Raw genomic sequence first — 24,470 nt, forward strand, 5'->3', positions numbered from 1 at the left:
GGAACTGTTCCTCTCTGAACCGCAAAGCCCCGCAGAGAGTGGCACCCACCACCTGGTCAACACTCGCCGCCCTACAGGACTTATACACCAGGCGATGCAGGACCAGGGCCCAGGCAGATTATCGTGGATCCCCACCACACCAACCGTGGGCTGCTCCAGTGGCTGCGACCCAGAACAGAGAGACTCAGAAAGAGCTTTTCCCAAACTCCGTCACAAACTAGGACTCACCTCATAAATACTGTGTCCACCTCACTGCTGTAATACTACACATTTATATTCCTTGATATTTATTATTATTATTATTATTATTATTATTATTATTATTATTATTATTATTATTCTCAGTTTGCAAACATTGCACAATGTACACAATGATATTCATTATAGTTTCTGTTCTAAGTAGAAGTATCAATGTGGTGCGTTCACTCTTATTAAAGTCATTTTGTGTTTGGGTATTTGTACTCTCAGTATGCTTACGTGAAGGGTCCGAGTACTTTTCACTCATTGGACATTAGATATTATAGCTGCTTTGCTAAAGCTAACGGACACTGCTCTAGATAGCGCGTTGTGCCCTGAAACCACAGAATGAGGAAACGTAGCGGGTAAACGAAGGCGTAAGCAATCCAAGCAACGTAGGCTCTCTAGGAGATTAATATGAAAGGAAGGATATCTCAACCTTGAATCAATTTTTTAAATTTTATGATTATTCTTTTTTTTTTACATTTTAACACTATTCAAACAAGCAGTGGATATTTAACATGCTCTCGTGCATTTTTACTTAATTACCATCACTTATTATCAGCGCGTACTCACTGTGAATCTTATGGGTTATTTCTAAATGATGTAAATGTATTTACTTTACGCAAACATAATCGCGAGTTAACTCTTTCTTTTACGAATTGTGGTGGAGCGCCTCGCGTCGACTACGCACATTTTAGTATTTTTAGAGCTCATGGAGGTTATTGTGCGTAATCACCGGGTGTCATGACATTTCACTGCATATATATGACGTATGTCTATGTACGCATACAAATAACCTCTTGACCTTGAACTTAAAAGCAGCACAGTAACTATTATTTGAACTTGTCGGGCGCCCCCTGCAGGCCACTCAACGAACCGCAGCAGCAATGTGTTATGGATGCTCCTCCTGCCCCTGCCCCGCGGTGCACACCGCGACTCCCTTCGACTCGTGTCGAATCGAAAGTAAACCCTGTCGTGGTCTTCCTGGATTTTAAAACCCATCCGACAAACCCCGAAACCCACCAACACAGTGGAACACGGGAGGTGGGCGTCTAACCGGACAGGCGGACAGCTCCAGCTAACGACGAGCTTAGCAACACACCCCGGCCAGGAGCTGTCCAGTGCGGCGAGCTGAGCGGATGGAGCAGGTAGGTCCGATTATACGGTCATTACAGCTTCAGTCCGCAATTTTGAAATGAAACGCGCTTTATTTCTGACCAAAGCCAAACCTGCAGAAGGGTAATATTCGATGTAGCTATACAGTACAATTATTTCGCGGGTAGGTGAATAGATACTATTCGTGCTTATAAAGACCCAAACTGCGGGTGGATTGCGGTGTTTACCGCCAGGCAGTTCACATCAAAACAAATACATTTAAAACTTTTTTTGAAAAAATGAAAAAAAAGTTAAATTTGAAATACATTTTATACATTTTATACATTTATACATATAACACACCTAAAAATAACAATACATCTCTGTATCAAAAATTCACATTCTGAAAAAAGCAGGACATTGTGCAAGTTTGCATAGCATACAACATATATAGGATCAAATCTGTACATACTTTATACGGAGTGTGCCAGGTTGGTTGGAAAAAAATGGTTATAGAAATATACCTGGAATATACTGTATCTTTATATATATATGTACATGCACACTCCTTTATTTGCACACCTCTGTGTCCTGCACAGAGATAAGGAGTCAGGATGAGGAGCCGCAGTAACTCAGGAGTGAGGTTGGACGGTTACGCCCGGCTCGTCCAGGAGACCATCCTCTGCCTGCAGGTGACAAAACAAACCCCATCTGCGAAACCAAACAAAAAAAGGGTTCAGATCGTACCGTAGCTGGGCTGCGTTTTGTTTTGGCGCTATTTGTTGTTCTGCCTCAGGTCCCTGGTGCCTCCCCCAGGCACACGCACACGCACACGCACACACACACACACACACACACACACACACACACACACGCAAATACCTCAAAAGCAGATGTTCCGAAGGCTGTGGGATAGAAATAAACACGGCTCGGGCAAAGTCCAGCGGCTGCACCGGGGCTGAGGACCATATCTGGTTGTCCACTTCAGTTCACGGTGCAACACAAGGGCAGCAGCTATAGCACCTTATCTGTTGACCTCGTAGACGAAACAAAAACAGTGGTGCTCCGTGTGTGTGTGTGTGTGTGTGTGTCTGCACGTGTGTTTTCTTCCACAGAACCCGGTGACAGGGCTTCTGCCTGCGAGCGCCCAGCAAAAGGACGCCTGGGTGAGGGACAATGTGTACAGCGTGCTGGCTGTGTGGGGGCTGGGCATGGCCTACCGGAAAAACGCTGACCGCGACGAAGACAAGGCCAAGGCCTATGAACTGGAGCAGGTCTGTGTGTTTCTTAGGGCAGGGCAATATGGTCAAAACGTCCTTATTATATCATCTTATTTTAATACAAATTACACTCTAATGACACATCCGAACGATTTCTCCTGGTCAGCACTTGATGATATTGCTGAGAGAGAACCGGGGGCTCAGTATATACTATATATAGTACAGTATGTGTACAGTATGTCAGTGCCTGTTGGTTTGCCTTGAACTTTGGGTTAAATATTATACATGTAAACTGTATGTTACTGGGATTCGGCCCATACCGGCATCAATATTTACGTGAAATCATTCAGCAAATGCTTTTATCCAACACAACATTCCGCTGAGGTTCATTTTTCAGTAACAGTTGCACTTCATTAAGAACAAGTAACATTATACTCTGCTAAGTTGTTTTTTTACTTGTGTTGAAGACTCCTTGAAGATCAGCGGGGGAGGAGTCCAGGTGTGTCCTAAGGAGTTGGTTTAAGTCTATGTTGCAAAGTCAAGTCACATGACGATTTTATGACTACTTTATAGGCCCGAGTTCTACGAATCCACACGTTCTTTTGGTAAACCACCCCACCCCCCCAAAAAAGCCTCATTACGAAAAAACAGAAGAAACCTAAGGAAGGAAATAAGATAAGATAGCACTTTATTTATCCGCCAAATTTTATCCGGGAAATTCAAGGCATGTAAATAAGCTTACCTTAAATAAGGTAAATAAGCTTAAGAGAGGTCAAGTGTGCAATAGGTGTATGGAGGGCAAAAGAATCACTTGACAATAAATGCAACTTTAAGGGTACAGAGTCCAGACGTAATGGGGGCGGTTTCGCAGACCCAGTTTAGGTCTAATCTAAGACTAAATCACACATTTAATCAGGACTAACTGAGCCGGCCCTTTCTCAGTCATGGTTTAAAATAGTCTTACACTTTGCCCTAGCATTGGTTTAAAAAAATCTTGTTTCCAGAAGGAAGATTAGAGCTTATCTAGGACTAAGTGAAGGCTTAAATTAAACCTGACCAGAGGCAGGTTTATCTTTGGATTAATGGACGTGGGCCTCCAGGTCGACCAGGTTGATCTGGACTAAGACCAGCACCAAGAACAGACAGAAGGAGCTGACTCATCCTTAATGACCTCGTCGGCAAAATCTCAGAAAGGCTTTTTTAAATTCTGATTTAATTTAATCAGGGTTATCTTAGTCCTGATTTGGAGTAATAACCATCTGCGAAACCGCCCCTTATTGTACAAGTACAATGCTACAGCAATACATCGATGCTATCTCGCGTCATGCAATCTTTTGAATATCTGAAAAAAGAGTCTTAAAGAGTGCTTCCTTCAGGTCCGTCTTCAGCACTATAAAATACAAAAAACGTCTCATGAATTTAAGAAAAACATGACCTGCAGATCCAGTAATGAGCATCTACTGGATTGGCTCGATCCCTCTTTGTGCTGATTCGTTGTTTCTCGGCAGAGTGTGGTGAAGCTGATGCAGGGGCTCCTCCAGTGCATGATGAGACAGGCAAGTCCTTTTCATCTGCTTCTTATTCATGTCATTTTGAATAACAATACAGGTTATAATGCAATATGACTCAGATATAAACACTAAACAAGCTACACACTAAACTAGAGAAACGTAACTTTCAGAAATCCTCATTCTTTTTGGGGCGTGTGTACTCATTTCGGTTGTGTTTCTCGCTCGCGTGCGCACATCTGCGCGCGCACGTGTGTGTGTGTGTGTGAGAATTAGGCAATTTCAATAAGAAATGTGTATATTAGTATTTAATAATTATTTTGAGGAAGGAGGAAGTAAGTGGTCAACTTGTTGCACAAATCTTCCTGTGGTGTGACATCACATTTTATTGAGCAAAATTCTTTTTTAAAGTAGACCCTGTTGTAGTTAGCCTTTCATCTGTGGTAATGATAAATATTGCACGATTAAAAATAAGAAACACGGCGTCACGCTGCAGGACTCATCAATTTCTTATAACTTCGGTGCCATTAAAGAACATCATTCAGGAAAATAGGCCCCTGTGACCTAATGACCCATGACCCATTTTCAGGATTTTTTTAATTTTAATTTTTATGATGTTTACGATTCCTACATCATGCCTGTTACAGTCACACCACAGGACATTTTGTTGTTTGAGTTTAAAATACTTGAAGGTAAAACAACCACAAACCCACACTACCCTTTAGAACTCATTTAACATTTGTGGAACTGCAAAATCGATTTTCGAATGTGTTTTTTTGTTCGATTACGGTGAAGTGAAGTTGTTATGTCAATGCCCCGGGGGCAGGTGGCCAAGGTGGAGAAGTTCAAACACACCCAGAGTACAAAGGATTGCTTGCACGCCAAATATCACACTCCCACTTGTGCCACGGTGGTGGGCGATGACCAGTGGGGCCATCTTCAGGTGGACGCCACCTCTATTTACCTGCTGGTGCTTGCCCAGATGACGGCCTCTGGTACGCCGTCTTATTCTCAACATTGTACAAATTTTAGTTGACAGGACAGTAATAGAGTAGGAATAGACAGTGCAGTCGGGAGTCATTTGAGGAAATGAGCTGAGTGTGACACGCTTGCATTGCAGGTCTGCGCATCATCTCAAACCTGGACGAGGTGGCCTTCATCCAGAACCTGGTCTTCTACATCGAGGCCGCCTACAAAGTAGCAGTAAGTTCTACTCTCCAAGGAAGATTGAGGAGGTGGCGTTTAATTTATGGAACTGCGGATTTATTTCAAGATTCAAGAGGTTATTTATCACATACAGTACATATACATACGGTCATACATATCTGCAGCGAGATGTCGTGACACCCGGGACGACGCACAATATGCTCTAAAAATAGTAAAATATTTCTCGAGGCATATAAGTTGATTGGTATTAAAAAACGTGAATCTCAGTAAAGGTGAGATTAAATAGTATGGCTTCTTGCAACAGAAACTCACAACCTATACCAGCATGTCGTGGTGATGAATGGACTGGATGTTTCCTAGATTTCTAGAAGGTTCCAGAGTGTTCTGGGCTCAACCGGCTTGGAAGACTGTTGAAGGGGAAGGAAAATATGGACGAAGCCAGTTAAAAGACAGTGGTGGAACGGGCTTGGAGGTCAGAGAGGGCAAAGATGGACGAAGGGGATGAAGTAAAAACCTGAATAATGCATTGGAGCAACATCAAATGAGATGATGGAAAGCTGAATTCTGGAGATAAAAGGAAGGAGTGGACGGGGGAACATAATGAAACACCACAGGAGGATGACCTGCAAGGCTGTTGATTGGTGTCCTAGTGTTTTTTTTTGTTTTTTTTTGTCTGTAGGACTATGGGATGTGGGAGCGAGGAGACAAGACCAATCAGGGCATTCCTGAGCTAAACGGCAGCTCAGTGGGGATGGCCAAGGTAAGAAACCGGGACCCTACAGCTTCGCATAACTGATCACAAATGAATGATGATCTTCTCACTGTGTGTCTTTCCATGTGCTTATAGGCCGCTCTAGAGGCCATAGATGAGCTGGATCTCTTTGGGGCCCACGGGGGGCCTAAGTCAGTCATCCACGTTCTGCCAGACGAGGTGGAACACTGTCAGGTGCCTTCCTCATACATCTCAGACCCGGTGGATTTTTCCATATCCGTCCATCGAAGAAAATTCCGTCTCAACTCCCCCGCTTCTCCCCCCCCCCCGACAGGCGATCCTGTGCTCGATGCTGCCGAGGGCTTCTACCTCCAAGGAGATCGATGCCGGCCTCCTCTCCGTCATCTCCTACCCCGCCTTCGCCGTCGAGGACGCTGATCTAGTGGCCAACACCAAGTCTCAGATCATCAACAAACTACAGGTGCCAGTCCAGCAAGGATCTGGTCTAGTCTCGTCGTGTCGTGAAAAAAAAAAATCGATACCGTTTTATTCCAACGTTATTAAAATGCAAGCCGCTCGTACGAAGACATAGTAATCCAACTGAAGTATAACAGTCCTATTGTTCCTTTTTTTAAGGGGCGTTATGGCTGCTGTCGCTTTATCAGAGATGGATATTGCTGTCCCAGAGAGGTGGAGTATTCTCTATTTAAAAAAGGTTTTTAAGGTATTGAAAGTTTCATACAAACACTGTAGAGAAAAGGAAACAGTGATGGCGATGCCAAGTGAGATGGAATTATGTGATATAACTGATTGTTCAAATGACAGAAGTAAAGTGAAATTCCAAATCTCAAGTGTCCATCAATGGACTTTTTTTTTTTGGGGCAAAATCTTCACAACGAAACGGGTAAAGGCCTATGTCTCACTGGGTTGTACCTGTCTCGCAGGACCCAACTCGTCTGCACTACGATCCGGCCGAGCTCAAGCTCTTTGAGAACATCGAGTGTGAATGGCCGGTGTTCTGGACCTACCTCATCCTGGATGGAATCTTCACCGGAGAGCAAGTGCAGGTACAAACGCTGTTATTTACAACTGTTCTTCTCGGGCTCGCCCATCCGGCCCCTTTTGTACCGCCCATCCGGCCCCTTTTGTACCGCTGTGGTGTGTGTCCAGGTGGAGGAGTACCGAGAGGCCCTGGACGGCGTCCTGATCCGAGGGAAGAATGGAATCCGTCTGGTGCCGGAGCTCTACGCCGTGCCCCACGAGAAGGTCATCCATCCTATTCTATGTCTTCCACAATCTATTATGCATTCTCCTTATGAGTCTGCTCCTCATAAAACTCCTCAATGGTCCAGTGACTTTACCCTCAACAGCTATATCCTCCAGATGTTGTTGAGAGAATCATTCCAAACTTTTAAATTAAAGGTCAATACAATAGAATAGCACTTAAGTTTTGAGCGCCGAGGCCAACGGGCATAGAGGCCTTTCTTGGTTCGCAATAACAGATTTTTCGACCAAACTTGCAGATTTCTTTGCCCTTAAAATGTGAAAGTTGGCTCGAAATGTGTGTCGCCATGATTTAATCTGCATATATGTTCAATAACTTTGAGAACAACCTTTGCATTCCCAGATGGAAGAGGAGTACAGCAACCCTCACAGTGTGGACAGAGCGGCCATGGGGCAGCTGCCTCACATGTGGGGACAGTCGCTCTACATCCTGGGCTGTCTGTTGGCTGAGGTAGCTGGGAGGGTTCCTCCATGTCTACTGGACTATACAGCCTGACGCTGCTGCTCTTCCTTCTCTCCACATACAGATAAAATAAACCTGTAATACACTTCCCTTCTTTCAATCGTGTTCTTCTCCTCCATCGTTGTGTTTCTGCCAAAAGGGTTTCCTGGCACCGGGAGAGGTCGACCCCCTCAACCGGAGGTTCTCCACCAACTTCAAGCCAGACGTCGTGGTACAAGGTCCGGATCAAATTGTTTCTCTATATAATATCCAACAAGTTAATGCTATGACCTTATGGACAGTTTTTAAATGTGTGTGTGTGTGTGTGTGTGTGTGTGTGTGTGTGTGTGTGTGTGTGTGTGTGTGTGTGTGTGTGTGTGTGTGTGTGTGTGTGTGTGTGTGTGTGTGTGTGTGCGCGCGCGCGCATACATGTGTGTCCAGTGTGTGTCTTGGCAGAGTCTGAGGAGATACAGGAGTTGTTGAGCGACTGCGGCATCGTGGTGCAGACGGTGTCGGAGGTTCTGCCCATCAGGGTGATGCCTGCTCGGCTGCTCAGCCACATCTACGTCAGACTGGGTACCCCCCCCCCCCCACACACACACACACACACACACACTTTACCGCACTTACTGGGCAAGGGAAAGCGGGAAAGTGCAAGTAAGATTTTCAGATGTGTATTTTGCTTACTTTTGTTGTTTTGCAGGGAATTGTAAAAAGCTGAATTTGAGCGGCAGACCCTACAGACACATCGGTGTTCTGGGGACGTCAAAATTTTATGAGATCCGAGACCGCAGCTACACCTTCACCCCCCAGGTGAAGTAATTGCTCAAATGATTCCGCACGTTTGGAGCATCCTCAACTTCAGTCTTTCTTAATCTGAGCCTTTTCCATCTCTCCTTCCAGTTCTTGGACCAGCACCACTTCTACCTGGCCTTGGACAACCAGATGATCGTGGAGATGCTGCGCACGGAGCTGGCCTATCTCTCTTCCTGCTGGAGGATGACGGGGCGGCCCACACTCACCTTCCCCATCACACACAGCATGCTTAGTACGGACGGTTTCCTTTTTCTTTGTTTTTTCTTTGTTTCCGTTTAACAATAACAAAAACTGCTGAGGCAGGAGAGAAAACCAGGTCCCGAGAATCCCTGGCAGTTGTTTGGACTTGATATGCAGTTTCGGTGTTGCTTTTGTTTTTACATCATATTGTATTAAATGTGGTTTCTGTTTCTATCTTTCTTGAGTATTAACACCAATGCTTAATTTTCTATTTTGCGTGTAGCCGAAGATGGCGATGGGATTGATCCATGTATCCTAGCAACCCTGAGAAAACTACAAGATGGCTATTTTGCAGGTGCCAGGTCTGTCCCATTTGTGTTTCACAGTCTTATATAAAACAAACATCCCAAACAATCCCATAATTTACTATATGGTATTTTCTTTTTTTTATTACTCGTTTTTATGTATTATATTATATTATATACTACATTATAGTATATTATAATATATTATAATATATTATGCTATATTATATTATATTATGGTTGATTTATGTCATTGCAGAGTGCAGATGTCAGACCTGGCCAGTTTCCAGACCACTTCCTTTCACACGCGCCTCAGTTTCATGGATGAGGAGATGGATGAAAGCTTACTGAACGACGAGGAAGAGGGTGACGAGTACAGCGGCTATGAAGAAAACACTTGCAAACGTGCTGGTATTCCACACAAAAAAAAAAATCAACAGAGAGTTTATAAACAACATACCTTTCTACTAATCCCTGGAGGGAAATACATGAATGTGTATCAAAAGATGTATGGTGCTATCGATTTTAAAATCAGGTTCTCCCACCCTCATTCTCTTCCAGGAGGCTCAGAAGACGTGTTCGACCAGTACCTCACCCAGCTGCTCCAGAGCTCCACCACCAGGTGCCATCTCCCTCCCATCCAGAGAGGGCAGCACCACGTGTTCAGTGCCGAACACACCACGAGAGACATCCTGTCGTTCATGGCCCAGGTCCAGGGCCTGAACATGCCTAGTGAGTTTCCCCATATTTTCAGATTTAACCATAGTGGAAATGTGGAACGAGTTTGGTGTCAAAATTCTCAAATACATATAATAACATGAATAAAAATGCAAAAAGATGAATTAATACTGCTGTCCCCAAATCGGTATAATATATATTTTTTGATGCAAACACAGGAACATAAACATATTTCTCCATCCACAAAAGCATTACTTGTTTTGCAAATTATAAAAAGATATAAAAATACATTTAATCACAGGTAAATGATGCTACATTCCTTTTTTTAAATGGTTTAGGCAACACATATTATTATTACATTACATTATTTGTAGAGAAATATACTTACGTTTTTTGCATTTAAAAATTGTAATAATGATTCGTAGGTTGTTGTATTTCTTTATTGTTTTTCATTTGTATTTATTTTATATACATTTAATTATGTTTTATCTATGTTTCTGAATTGTGACCGCAATGGTTGCGGCTGTGTGTGTGTATTTTAGAGCCATCTATGTATCTGCCCGTGATTCCAGTCATGAACAAACTCCGCAAATCTCTCAACCTACTTGAAGTTCCACATCATCAACATAGCTTAAACACAAAGCAGCAAAAGGTAAGACGCCATAACACCATTCTGTTGCAGGAGTGTAAACCAATGTTGCTTTACACCTCTTGCATGTGATGCACCGAAACACATAAATTCAGATTTTCATTTTTATGGTATTAAATTCCCCTTGAAAATAGTGTAATTTCTTTTGAATCCCTGTAAGTCCCACAGCGCTGCCAACCTGCACCTACCCAAAGACTCACAGGGGAACACAGACTTTGCGGGCCTGGTGAGACAACTGCAAGAGTGTCCCACTCTGCAGGACCAGGCTGACATCCTCTACGTCCTCTTCATCATGAAGTAGGAACATATGCACACCCGATGTGTTTCTCTGTTTCTCTCTAAATCCAATTCTTATCTTGCATTTCTGCGTGCAATCACCAAGTTAGAAACAATGGTATGAAGTTAAAGGTGCAGTGTGTAGAATTACGTGGCATCTAGCGGTGAGGTTACAGATCGCAACCAACTCCCCATAGTGGTGCAAGATAGCGGCCTCCGTGGAAGAGACGGTGGCCGAGAAATTCTTAAAACGGGAAAGGCCCTCTCTAGAGCAAGTGTTTGGTTTGTCCATTATGGGCTACTGTAGAAACATGGCAGTGCAACATGGGGCCCTCCGTGGAAGGGGATCGCTCCCTATGTAGATAAAAACGGCTCATTCTAAGGTAACAAAAACACAATTGTTATTTTTATGCGATTATACACTAATTAAAACATATTTATGAATATTACATTCCATTTCTGCCAAGTCCATTCTGTAAATTCCACACACTGCCCCTTTAACTCGGAATCTTCCCAGCTTCATTTTTCACACAGATCTGCATTAATGTGAAAGAGTTTCATGTAACCTTGTAGCTGCTGTATGTGCATGTGATGTATTAAGTAACGCTGGTGCTATTTGTGAAAGCACTCAGAGCCTTTTTGACTCAATGAAGCAGTATTTGGACACAGAAATGAAAGTTTAGGTGGAGAAATTGCAGTTACTGCAGCTCACATAAAAAAGCCAATAATAAAGTAGTAAGAAAAAAAAGGCAATATGTAGTAAATCTAAGAATTAGTTGAAAATTGGCAATATACTGTACAATGAACCTAAAAATTACCAATAAAATATACAAAATAAACCTAACAAAAAACAAGAAAAATAAACAACACAAAATTGGTAATATACAATAAACTTAATGATAAACAATAAATAAACACCTAAAAATGACCAAAGAAAACAATCAAATAAACCAAAAAAATGAACAAGGCAAGTGAGACTGAAAGAGAGGCCAAACATACCATACATACCAAAACATTTAACACCACTGTCTAAACACTGACCAACATGTGTCCAAACGCATAATCTTTGTCAGTTGCAATGATATTTCACTGCATATATGTATAAACATATGTATGTGATAAATAAACCTCTTGAATCTTGAAACTTGATCTTGAATCAGTTTGAATACTACTACTTTCAAATAGGAAGGCAGTAAATACCAGGTAAATACTATGTGGAAAGGCTGGTAATGATGTCATAAATGTTTTTGATTTTTTTTTGTTTTGTTTTTTTTGTATGAGCAGAGGAGCCGATTGGCTGGTGGAGGTGTCTGGTCCCGGTCAGGGCGGGGCCAGCGTGCGCTCCCTGCTGGAGGAGCTGTACGTCCAAGCTGGCGCCTGCAATGAGTGGGGCCTCATCAGATACATCTCTGGAGTCCTACGCAAGAGGGTGGAGGTGCTGGCGGAGGTCAGTGTCTGGGTGTCATGGTCATACTTAAGCAACGGATTGGGAGACAGGGCGGTCACTCGTTAGGGGCCGGGTTTTGCCTTTTTTTATTTTAGCGCCCGCTGTGACAAGCAAGGCACTGAGTTTCTGCCTTCTTCACTGCCCAGTCCATTGAGCCTTGTCCTCCCCATTGAGGATGGTGAACAAAAATAAAACTAGAGTTGTAGTGAAGATATACGTGTGTGTGTGTGTGTGTGTATGTATGTTTTTATATATATATATATATATAAATTTTTTTTATTATTATTTTTATATACCTTTATTAGTCCCACAATGGGGAAAATTTGCAATCCCTCTGCATTTACCCATCTTAGGAACTGACGTATCTAGGAGCAGTGGGCTGCCATATCGAACAATTAGGAGGTTAACTGTTTTGCTCAAGGACACATCAGCAGGCTTCCAGGAGGAGCCGGGGATCGAACCGGCACAGAGTATACCCAACAATCTGGCAATTTACAGTATGGACAGCGTTCCCATTTACTTGACTATAATCAAGGATGTGCACACTACACAGCTAGGGGGCAGGAAAAGGGCGACAGAATATTTATCAAGGTTTTCAACATTTAGAATTATTCAATGAAACAATAGTCTATCATTATACATTGCTATTTACTGAGTCCCAAAATGTGGCTTTTTCCTAATATGATGAAATGAAACAGCTCCATCTTTCCATCTTGAGGTGTGACACATTTTCACTGCCTTTGCAATTCCAGTCATTTACTGCACAACAATTCCACGTCAACTAAGCCTTTTCTCCATGTTTGCCAATTCCTAATCGTGAAGCTCAAATTGGCTGCAGAGAAACCTATTCTATATTAGTGTAGTCTATATTCATCTGCTAAATGACAATGTGATAATATAATGTAATATTTCCTTTGAGAGTCTTCAGTACCTCCACTAAGTATTTGTATATGGATATTTAAGCATTGTCTTTCCCTTAACGCAGGCCTGCACAGATCTTATCTCCCATCACAAGCAGCTGACAGTAGGTTTGCCTCCTGTACCAAGGGAGAGGGTTATCACAGCGTGAGTGGGAATTCAAATTCTCATGTAGGTCAACTGTAGTGTATGTACAGATCGCCTGATCTTAACAGATCTTTCCTCCTCCGTCCCCCGTCCAGTCCGCTTCCTCCGGAGGAGCTCAACAATCTAATTTATGAAGCGAGCGGCCAGGACATCAGTATCGCTGTCCTCACCCAGGTAAAACCGGAAGACAAAGTGTATGCGTGGCTGGCAGACTTTGTGTGTTTTTATACCCTGCATGATGAATACTCTGGGGTCTTTCTCGGGGACTTCGTAGGAGATCATGGTCTACCTGGCCATGTACATGCGTTCCCAGCCTGCCCTTTTCGGAGACATGCTCCGACTCCGGATAGGACTCATCATGCAGGTGATGGCCACCGAGTTGGCGCGCAGCCTGCATTGCTCCGGTGAGGACGCACACACACACACACACACACACACACACATACGAATATACAGAGAATACCTCGGAAGTCATTACAGGGAAGTGCTGTTTTTGCTCCACGGTTCCAGGTGAGGAGGCCTCTGAGAGCCTAATGAGCCTGAGCCCATTTGACATGAAGAACCTGCTGCACCACATCCTCAGTGGGAAGGAGTTTGGAGTGGAGAGGAGCAGTGAGTGGCCTTTGTGTCTGGGTTTCTAGCGTTCCCAAACCTGTTGGAATAAAATAAAAAACGATTAAAACAACTTTTTTTTTCCGCCATTATTCGCCAAGAGGTGCATTGATACATTGAGCAAAGGCTGAGACGTGACGTAGCTCTCACATGCTTGAACATTGAATACATTTATTTTTATAAAAAATTTGACGCAAATGGAAAAAATAATGTTATTAAAAGATAATGGATAATTCAAAGTCACGTTTCTGTCTGGTACAATAAATTCTAATCATGTTTACAATATTTTTTCCGAGTAAAAGATTGTTAGTTTCCAGTATTTCTTTCGACCACACATGGTGAAAACATCTTGGGAAAAATACATACGCTAAGAAGGAACTTCAAAAATGAAACCACAGTTTTATTCTAGTAAACGAGTAAGCCTCATGTTTTAATACCTACTCTGCCTCAGTGCGTCCTATCCAGTCCACGGCCACCAGTCCTGCCATCTCCATCCACGAGCTGGGCCACACCGGGGCCACCAAGACCGAGCGCACCGGCATACGCAAGCTCAAGAGCGAGATCAAACAGGTGACGCAGAATACACAGTGAACTGATCCAATGAATTGTACAGCCGTTCAATGTAAGCGGTGGGGTTTTTAGTATTTATCTACCTATGGTAACCCTGTCTCTGATTCTGTTTGCTCTCTGCAGTTGGATGACTCTCAGCCTGTCAGTGTGGGTTGAGTTTGATAACGTCCATAGGCATGTGTCTGTTTGCCTCTAACTCGAAAACAACACAACTGCTGCCTTAACTGTTTTCATCCATCTCATTCTGGCCTCTACCATTTCGCTAGCAACGTGACTTCAAGCACTTTGGTCCACCACAAAAACGGCTTTAAAAATCAGGGAAGAGAACTCGAAATGTTAGATTTATAGATTGTATATGAACAGGGTGATTAGCGCCCTGAAACCCAACCCCCAGTCATATTTGACAACAGAGCATCTCTGTTATCGGACTATATATGAATATACTTTGCAACCATCTTCCTTAAATCAGAAGAAGATTTATCATACGGCACACACACCACAACACATGCGGTGAGGGCGACACACACACACACACACACACGTGCGCCCTTCAAATGGTGGCCGGTGAAATTAGTTCTCTGCTTTTAACCCATCCTGGCTTGTCTTTCCTCTGGGGGACAGCCAGGAGCATACAGTGACGCACCTGGGGACCAGTTACAAATGTCCATCGCTGGTCAGACAATGATGTTCTGCATGCTTTTGGTGGGGGTCCTTACAAGGAGGAAACCATGTGAGCACGGGGAGAACATGCAAACTCCACACAGAAAGGCCCCTAATCAGGAGATAACCCGCCGGTGCGCAGTGCCAACAGCGCCCCAGGCGGGAAATCGAACCGAGGACCCTCTTGCTGTGAGGCAGCAGTGCAATGCCCTGTGCCACCGCACCCAGGAGTCTGAACAGCGGTAGCGGAGATTTTTTCTTTCCAGCTCGGTCATTCCCCTCATCTTCTGTCATCCATGTCCATGTGTAGATCTTTGGCGGCGGTCCGTCCATCAGTAGCAATGTCACCTCTCCGCGCTCTACGGTAAACCATTCCATCATACAGCACATCTGCTTCAAAGTAGCCCAGTTCCTCTCTCTGTGTCTGAAGTTTGAACGTAAATGTGCCCATGTTACTTTAAATGCATTTTTTTTTCCTGTTGACCTAAACAGGCGGAATGTGTCGTGCTAATCTGCCATAACAAATTTATCAGCTTAACAGTCTCATTTTTTTTTGCATGAGTGCATGGATTGCATAGCAACATATCGCTGTGAGCATTGTTTTGGCTTTATCATTTGTTTTGTATGTATTCATGTGAGATGGAGACTATAAAGCAACTATAAATTCACGTCTCAACACCACCCGCAGCGCTGCAGCAGCCCCTCTACCCCCAGTGGGATCCTGTCCCCGGTGGGGGCTGGGCCGGCCGGGGGGCAGCTCCACTGGGAGGAGCGGCAGGGACAGTGGCTGAGGAGACGCAGGCTGGACGGCGCCATCAACAGAGTGCCGATGGGCTTCTACCAGAAGGTCTGGAAGATCCTGCAGAAGTGCCAGGGCCTGTCCATCGTCGGATACGTCCTGCCCTCCTCCACCACCAGAGAGGTCGCCGCCTTTGTTCCCAATTCCGATTCTGAATCCCCAGTCGATAAAAGCAGCAGATGAAATAGAAAAAAAGGCGATCCGCCATAGAACCCCGAACAATAGGTCTCTTAAACGTCTGTGTTCTTGTTCTAAAATGTGGCTAAATTCATTGGCATGTTGGAAGTGATGCTACATTAGTGATGTAATAAGACATTCTTTTCCTAAAAAATCTTCACTGTCTTTGCAGCAATGGCCATGTTCTCCACTACAGGACAATGTATTATTGATTTCGCTTCAGTGAAATCATCTCGACAATTTTTGAAATGATTGATTTCAAGGCAAGGCAAGTTTATTTGTATAGCACATTTCAACAACAAGGCAATTTTAAGTGCTTTAACATAAAACATAAAATGAATAAAGACAAAGTGCTAAGAGAATGCATAAAGTAAAAAAAATAGAATACATAAACACATTGTAAAAGGAAGAACACATTATAAAGTTAAGAAATAGAATGCATAAAATCAAGTACAAGTAAGAGTGCAGTGCAAGAAATTGATATTTGGTTCAGAAAAGGGAGGGGCAAACATATAGGTCTTAAGCCTTGATTTAAAAGAGGTCAGAGATGGAGCAGACCTGCAGTTTTTTGGGAGTTTGTTCCAGATATGTGGTGCATAAAAACTCAACGCTGCTTCTCCATCTTTAGTTTTGACTCTGGGGACAGAAAGCAGAGCTGTCCCAGACGACCTGAGAGGTCTGGATGCTTCATAACGTAACCAAATCCTGCTGAGACATAAGTCCTTTAATCCTTGATATGTTCTTAAGGTGATAGAAGGCTGACTTAGTAATTGTTTTAATGTGGCTGTTGAAATTTAGGTCCCAGTCCATGACTACACCAAGATTTCTGGCTTGGTTCGTGCTTTTTAACTTTGCCGATTAAAGCTGAGCGCTGACTTTTAGTCGTTCTTCTCGCTCCAAAAACAATTACTTCAGTTTTGTTTTTGTTTAATTGGAGAAATTCTGGCACATCCAATTTGCGATTTGTTCAATGCACTTCTCAGTGATTGTATTGGACAATAGTCTCCTGGTGATATGGATATGTCAGTTTGTGTGTCACCTGTGTAATTATGGTAACATTTTGTTGTTTTCCATAATCTGAGCCAGTGGGAGCATGTAGATGTTAAAGAAGAAGAAGCTCCAGAATGGAGCCTTGGGGAACTCCACGTCATTTTTTTTTCGCTCAGATGTGTAATTACCTATAGACACCAATTAGTCCCTGTCCTTTAAATAGGATTTCAACCAGTTTAGTCCTGTGCCAGAAAGTCCCACCCAGTTGTCCAGTCGGTCTATTCTGTTACGGTCAACTGTGTCAAATGCAGCACTGAAATCCCGTAAAACTAAGACTGAAATTCTGCCACCGTCTGTGTTTAGATGGATGTCATTGAAGACCTTGACAAGAGCAGTCTCAGTGCTGTGGTGTGTTCGAAATCCTGACTGGAAAACATCGAAACAGTTGCGCAGTGCCAAGACATTGTTCAGCTGTTACAAAACAGCTTTTTCAATGATTCCACTTAAAAACGGGAGTTTTGATATCGGCCTACAATTGTTCATTAGTGAGGCGTCTAGATTGTTAGATGGTAGACCACACATGGTGACTAGATTGTAGATTGTTTTTAAGAGCGGCTTGATGACGGCTGTTTTCAGGGCCCGTGGGAAGAAACCCGAGAGAAGAGACGTGTTGACAATTTGTAGAAGATCTGAGGACATGCAATTTGAAACATTTTTTCCAAGTTTTTATGGTTGATCGGATCATATTGTGTCATGTTATTTAAATTGATTTTTAGTGGACACAGGGACGGCACATATCCTCTACCTGTTACGGCGGTACTGACTGCATGTTTAATTTTCTGAATTTTTGTCGGTGAAGGAGGCAAATTCATTGCAGACCCTTGTGGATAGAAGTTCAGAGGCTACTGACACAGGAGGGTTTGTTATTATTATTGTTGTTGTTGTTTTGTCATTTCTCAATTTCAAATTATAAACACGTCCGTCTTAACAGGTGTCATAATGAACGCGAAGATTTGTTTTTTGCTCTTTTCTATTCTTACCAGCGTGGTATTTCTCCATGGAGATCTTTTCTTACCAGAGACCACCGTCACCTTAGTGGGTGCAATGGCATCAATAACATTTGTCATTCTAGAATTGAAATTATCGACAAGCTCATTGACTTGAGACCCAAGGGCGGGGGTATTTTTATTTCACTGGTGTTTTCAGTGATATACCGTTTTGTGATGACCTCTGTTTGAACATCTGTGTGCACGGAGATGGTACTCTCAAAGAAAACACAGGAATGATTAGAGAGCAACACCACAGTCACCACCACCTTAGAAATGTTCAGACCCTACAAGATGATTAAGTCCAGGATGTGGCTCCTGTTGTGTCGTGGGCTCAGTCACATGCCGAGTCAGCCCCCAGTTATCAAGAACACAACACAGTTCTTTGGTCCCTTTGTCCTGGGGGTTTTCAACATGGATGTTTAAATCACCAAAAATAACTACACGGTCAAAGTCCATTCAGATTATAGACAGCAGTTCAGCAAGGTCATCAAAAAAAGTATTTAGGTGGCCTGTAAACATAACTCGAGAGGGGGAATTTAACCAACGAGCCACAGATTCAAAAGAAGCAAAATTTCCATAAGATATCTGCTTTCCTTTGAGGGAATCATTAAACAGAATGGAAACTCCACTTTCTTATGCACACGTTGCTATGGACTTCTTTATGGCTTCACTCATAAAACTGACGTTGGGAGGGGTTGACTCGATGAGGAACAGCTGCACTGTTATCTTGGTCTAACCGGTTTTAGTTAAAAACATAAAAATCAAGGTTGAGCTTGATAATAAAATCATTAATTGACAATGTTTTTCCTGCAAAACGTTTAATAGAGCTAGATTTAGTGTGTTTAAAACATTAACATCGACTGCCCAATCTTTTGGGGCAGGCTGTGGCTGACGAGGAACGGATGCTAGATTTGTTAAAAGGGTTTGGTGCTTGCTTGTATCTTGGCAGATTCACCATTGTTTTTCCATTACTTATCAAGACAGGAGTAGAGGAAGCTACCGTCACACAGGGCCGTGGCTTGTTCTGGGAAAAGTCACGAGTGCCATTAGCCCTGCAGCCTGGACCCAGCACACATCACTTAGAGCCTGCTTTATTTTGTAAACACATAACTGGACATGCTGAGGAGGCTCTCTTTCAAAGTTTCCACATTATTTTATGTCTCCGCAAGTAAAATAGGTTAGAGATAAAAAGCTTTACTCCTGATTTGTTAAGGGAAAGTCCATCCGCCTTGAAAAAGATGTCTGCGCTCCCAGAAAAAGTTGAAATTGGCAATAAACTGCCCTGAATGGGCGATACATGCAGTCGAAAGCCATGTGTTCAGTGCCAACAATCTGCTGAATCTCTCAACTCCTCTTATGATCGGTGGTAGAGGGGCCGCTGATAAACACCTCAGCGTTCAAGGAGCTGACTGTGTTCAGCAGATCAATAAAGTCTTGTTTCAGTACTTTACACTGTTGTTCCACAACATTATGTGCACGATGAGGGTTCTCACTGTTAGATGTGCAGCCACGATATTCCGAATTCCTTCTGTCACGTCAGAGACCATGTCCTTGGGAAAGCGGAGTATTGTGGCGTTCTTACTGCACATGCTTCTTACATCTTTTACAGCAAGGTCACCCACAATCAAGAGTTTGGGGCCCGGTCGTTAGCTTTCCCTTTAGCCTTTTACTTTGCGAGCTGCTCTCAGTCTTCACCTTGCTGTGCGAAGATGAGAGGTTATCCACGTCGTCAGACTGAGGTCCAGGGTCCTGCAGCAGTGGAGCAAATCTGTTCTCCAGTTGCACACTTGGTTGTTGGGGAGGTTTGTTGCTAGTTCCCCCTTTCGCGGCTGTCCACGGTTGTGTCCTAGGGGTTGAAGAGGCGCTATGCCTGGATGATAATGCAGGCCAGCCGCTTGCATCACAGATCTCGGGGCGCTGGGCTCGGCCTGTTAGTCGTCCTCAGATTTCAAAGGGAAATGATTTCCTCTTAGGGTTAGCACCGAGAGTCCCAGGGTGGAGATTTTTTACCCGGTACACAGCCCTCCTGTTTCTTGGTCATGTTGTTGGTGCTAATTAGCTCTGTGTTAGCATTATCTTGTCCACTGAAATGAGTCCATGGTAAAAGTGGTGTAGTTCCCACATAATCCATTCACATCCACGTTCACTTCCAACCGGTGAACTTTGGTTTCCAACACTGCAATCTTCTGTAGAAGTTTGTGGAAGTCGTCTGTGCATCTTGTTGCTAATAAGCTTAGCTTACTGAAGCAAGGGGAGCCATGTCCACTGTAGGTGGTGCTGGTAATAATCTTTTTTTTTTTTTTAACAGTTGTAAAACAAGTGTCCAGTTGTTAGATGGAGCCACTGTTTCTTCTTTAAGCGTTGCAGCAAAAAAAGATGCTGAGACAGTGAAAATGGAGGCAAAGCGGAGAGCAAAGCAAAACATGTCTGCTCTGCACAAAGGGCAGACGAATAAAATCAAGGAATAGTTTAGTTTTCCCTATTTTATGCTGAGCCCTCATGTAGGTTTCACTCTCGCAGTCCAGCTTTTTGTCCATACTTCCATCAGAGGTTCAATGCAAGTAATGGGGGACAAATCCACAGCAGGTCACCCATTTTGGGGTAACATCGGTGACAACACTGAAAATAGCGATAGCGCAAGGGCAAAATATGGAGTGAGTTTTTTCAATGAACACAGATTGTGGTTTTGTCCCCGATTGCTCCAGATGACGGAGGGTGAGATCAAGTTTGCAGTGCAAGTGGAGTCGGTGCTGAACCACGTCCCTCAGCCGGAGTACAGGCAGCTGCTGGTGGAGACAGTAATGGTGCTGGGCTTGTTGGCCGACGTGGACGTGGACAACATCGGCGGCATCATCCTCGTGGACCGCATTCTGCACACGGCCAACGACCTCTTCCTCAGTGACCAGGTGACGCCCTTTGCTTAGTTGCTTTGTTCTTGATGTAGTCGAGAGAAGAAATCCAGGCACCATACCTCAACTTTTACGAATTCAATGTTTCGGCGACAGTATTGCTGGATTGTTCCACATTTGGTACATCAGTGCAAGCATAGTAAATTCTTTCTTAAACCTCTATTTTTGTATACTGGTCTGATCACACAGTCATTCTGATATACTGTGCAAAGATGAACTCCTTGCAAACATACAGGTTTTGATTCCCCTTACAGTGCCGAGGGTGTAGAAAAGTGTAGTGTCTGTTACTATCACTCTGTTTTTGAAACCTTGAGTCTGGCGTTACGTTAGCCGCCCTCTTGGAAGCATGGAGCAGAGCTTTATAGGTTTGGGCAGTGGGACAGAGATGGGGGTGGTCCCCACAAGACCCTAAAGTATGGTGGAAAAAGTCTGATTTTTTGCATTTCTAGTGAGAAGTTTCTTCTTTTTCCATTGACTTCTACCGGGCAATATCTGGTGGCCATGAACTGAACTGCAGTTTAAATTACTTCTGAACAGGCTTCTGGTTACTGTTTGGGGTAGAATAGATCTGTGTGACACTTTCTCTCAACCTCTGTCCACAGAAAACACACTGTGCAAGTGACTACTTCCTGGAGAAAGACCCGGCGACAGGTATCTGTAACTTCTTCTACGACAGTGCCCCCAGTGGCAGCTACGGCACCATGACCTATCTGTCCAAGGCTGCGGTCACATACGTACAAGACTTCCTGCCGAGTTCCAGCTGCCTGATGCAGTGAGGGCCTAAAAAAAAAGCATCTTAAGAGATGACGATGATGATGGATTATTCTCCATGTGGTGCTCATTGAACTTCTGAGTATTTCATGTTAATGTATCTTATGTGTGTTTTAATTCTGCAAGAAAATAGGAAATAGGTTTGTCATCAAATGTTAAATCCTCTAGTTTGTTAATTTCTTGAATTATTTATTATTTTTTATCATGACACTCAAATACAGTTTTGTTTCTAACCTATAACTTCAGGCATAATAGTATGAATATAGCAGCTGGGATATCTGTGTCCCGTGTTTTCGATAAATTCATCAGTTAAACAAACCTAGCTTATTAACCTACACTGTGAATGCAATTTATAATAACAATAATTACATTAATTTGAATTGTAAAGAAAATAATAGATTTTTGAACATTTTTAGAAAGTAACAATTTATGTTACTTAACATATTTAAGTTATTGGGAGAGAAGCCCCTTTCCCACATGGAATCCGTAACATTGGTGGATAAAAAAAAAAAAAAATCTGGCAAAGGCAGTAGGTAGTCATTCCCACATTGGCCTCCTTTACAGAAAATTGTTCCCACATAGATGACTGTCACGGATACAGTACGTAACGGCTTAGTGTTGGTATGTTATGTCCAGTGTAGATGCGATCATTTATAAAATCTTTCGGCCACGGACGTACAATCTGAATTGGTTTAGATTTATTCCTGGCTCTCCGACGCTTTTATATCGCCCCTCCCTTGTTCCCCATGTCCCCGCACTGCTCCACTAACTGTAAAAGACATGTCCAGGGTCTGAGTGGCATTTTTAAGAAGGAAAATAATAAAGTTGAAGGATATCAAACTGGACAGTTTCAGTTTCTCGTCCTTGCAGCCGAGCGCCACGGTTCGGACTCGCCATTTCTCACTCCCCTTTTTTTTCTTCCCAAAAACAAATAAGTTGTGAAATATTTATACGAAATAAATATTCGTAAAACCCCACTATTTGTGCTTTATTTGGATTCGGCTCGCCCCAAAATTACGGCAATTCCCATTCCTTTGCTTCCGTTCCCGGGACCGGCTCCAGTTCCCACATGACGCCAATACGGAACATTGCCAGTAAATTTACAGCTTCAAGTGCAAGTGGGAAAGGGGCTAAAGAAAACATTTGTTTAATAGTTATGTTACCATCATTGCCTAATAACTTCAAAACTAACCTTAAGCGTAAAAATCCTTACTCAAACCCAATGTACGTTGTATGACGTGTGGGAGGGATGAAATGGTAAAAATGGTATGGTGTGTTGATTATGCGTGCGCACTGATAAGTTAAAGTTGCAGAGCAAGTTAAAAAGAGGGAACTTTGGTTTGTACCGTTAAGTTGGAAAAGGGTTCGGCAGGTTTTGGTGTGTTGGTGTGTCCAGTGTCCTGTGCCTACTGACTGCAGAGAGAGAAAGAGAAAGTGCTTCGTATTCAGGTTATACTAGACACTGTTAACAAACTGTGGTGTCATGGATTTGATATTTTACTGTCAAAATTTTCGATTTTTTTTTTTTAAATCCATTTCAATAAATAATGTTATTTAATCAAGATAATATATAATACTATTTATTGAAATGCAGTACGCAGACCACATGTACTGTAATATATTTAATGTCCGGTTCGAATAACGTATCAATGCAATTTTCCCATATATAGTATATTCATTGCAATATTGTTATTTTTGTCTATTTACATACCTCTAATGTAACTATGGTTGTGTGTTGTGAGAGAATAATAAAATACTCTATACTAAAAGACTATCCATGTTTCATATGGCTAGAGCGAGATGAATCACTTGCTACTTCAATGAAAGCAGCACCGGACCTATAGTGTTGAAATGAAAACCAACAAGATGTGAGTGATTGATTGAATGATTGATGATTCTGGGGCCTGTACGATTTGCTCACCCCACAAACGTCCATGTACCTTCTCTGGGGAGATTTATGGAAAATGGGCCAAACTCTTTCTGGTCGTCAGTCATTTCAATTAAGGCCGAAGGACAGCACTGAGGGAAAGACCAGGGTAGGAGAAGCTCCGGGTGACGGCGCATCCCTGGGAACACATTTCTTCCAGCTGTAGTGGGAGTGGCGGTGGGAGGGCGGACAGACGCATTTGTACGCTCCTTTCTGGTTGACGCACAGGTGTGAGCAGCCTCCGTTCTTCCGGCTGCACTCGTTGATGTCTGGGGGGTGGGGGGGAGACGGTCAGCCGAGACTTTTTCCAACCTTCCAAACCTTTTCCCAACAACTCCCTTATTGAGCATCCCAAACCGACCTTTGCAGTGTCTGCCGTCCGCCTGCAGTGTGTATCCTCTGGGGCAGATGCAGCGATGGGACCCTGGTAGGTTGACACACTGCCACTGACACCCGTTCAGCTCCAGATCTTCCTCCTGGCATTCATCTACATCTTTGTGTTCACACAGATATGTGTGTTAAATCACTCCAATTGTCTTTTGAATCCAATCTAACTTGATGCCAGTAATCCAACAGACAAACAAACTTTTCAACACAGTGGGTTCTCCTACCTACACAGTCCCCCCGCAGGGTGTGCGTGGTGACGTTCCCGGGCTCCAGTGTCTGGGGCGCTCTCCTGAACCCGGCAGGACACTGAACAACGCAGCTCCGTCCGTCTCCGGCCAAGGCACGCCCGTGACCGCAGGAGCAGCGGTAGGATCCCGGTGAGTTGTGGCATCGCTCCGTGCAGGGCCCGCGACCCTGGTTGACCGCACACTCGTCTTTATCTGGCCCATGTGGAAAAAGGGAAGCTTACGTATCATGTGAGTGAATTGTGATTTTCACCAATTTCAAGTTTAATTCATTTGACGTCCATTATTGT

The 24,470-nt window shown here is 43.4% G+C and overlaps 1 protein-coding gene across 3 annotated transcripts; it reads left to right on the plus strand.

Annotated features, from left to right (window-relative positions):
* Positions 1-1,260: 1,260 nt before the first annotated feature.
* Positions 1,261-23,509, plus strand: LOC307228391 (phosphorylase b kinase regulatory subunit alpha, liver isoform). Of its 3 annotated transcripts, XM_079998030.1 has the most exons (33): positions 1,261-1,388; positions 1,935-2,027; positions 2,451-2,609; positions 4,064-4,111; positions 4,890-5,058; positions 5,184-5,266; positions 5,910-5,990; positions 6,078-6,176; positions 6,277-6,423; positions 6,579-6,632; positions 6,887-7,009; positions 7,113-7,208; positions 7,570-7,677; positions 7,829-7,907; positions 8,110-8,244; positions 8,372-8,481; positions 8,572-8,716; positions 8,948-9,026; positions 9,229-9,380; positions 9,531-9,701; positions 10,190-10,299; positions 10,457-10,593; positions 11,857-12,019; positions 13,005-13,084; positions 13,180-13,258; positions 13,359-13,488; positions 13,595-13,696; positions 14,148-14,266; positions 14,390-14,413; positions 15,237-15,290; positions 15,615-15,848; positions 20,647-20,847; positions 21,453-23,509. In XM_079998030.1, exons 2-33 carry the CDS (start codon positions 1,950-1,952, stop codon positions 21,624-21,626), a joined length of 3,723 nt encoding a protein of 1,240 aa, XP_079854156.1. In that variant the 5' UTR covers positions 1,261-1,388; positions 1,935-1,949; the 3' UTR covers positions 21,627-23,509. The 3 variants fall into 3 exon arrangements, with proteins under 3 accessions (XP_079854156.1, XP_079854158.1, XP_079854157.1); XM_079998032.1 differs by lacking the exon at positions 15,237-15,290; XM_079998031.1 differs by lacking the exon at positions 14,390-14,413.
* Positions 23,510-24,470: the final 961 nt, after the last annotated feature.

This window comes from Zeus faber (genome assembly GCF_960531495.2).
Source record: "Zeus faber genome assembly, chromosome: 3".
NCBI classification, from domain to species: Eukaryota; Metazoa; Chordata; class Actinopteri; order Zeiformes; family Zeidae; genus Zeus; species Zeus faber.

Bases quoted from the DNA above. Each gene is read 5' to 3' on its own strand.
- LOC307228391 (XM_079998030.1), top strand. From the start codon at position 1,950: ATGAGGAGCCGCAGTAACTCAGGAGTGAGGTTGGACGGTTACGCCCGG. The intron at 5,059-5,183 runs GTACGCCGTCTT...CTTGCATTGCAG, and splicing joins TGCCCAGATGACGGCCTCTG to GTCTGCGCATCATCTCAAAC. The intron at 7,209-7,569 runs GTCATCCATCCT...TTGCATTCCCAG, and splicing joins ACGCCGTGCCCCACGAGAAG to ATGGAAGAGGAGTACAGCAA.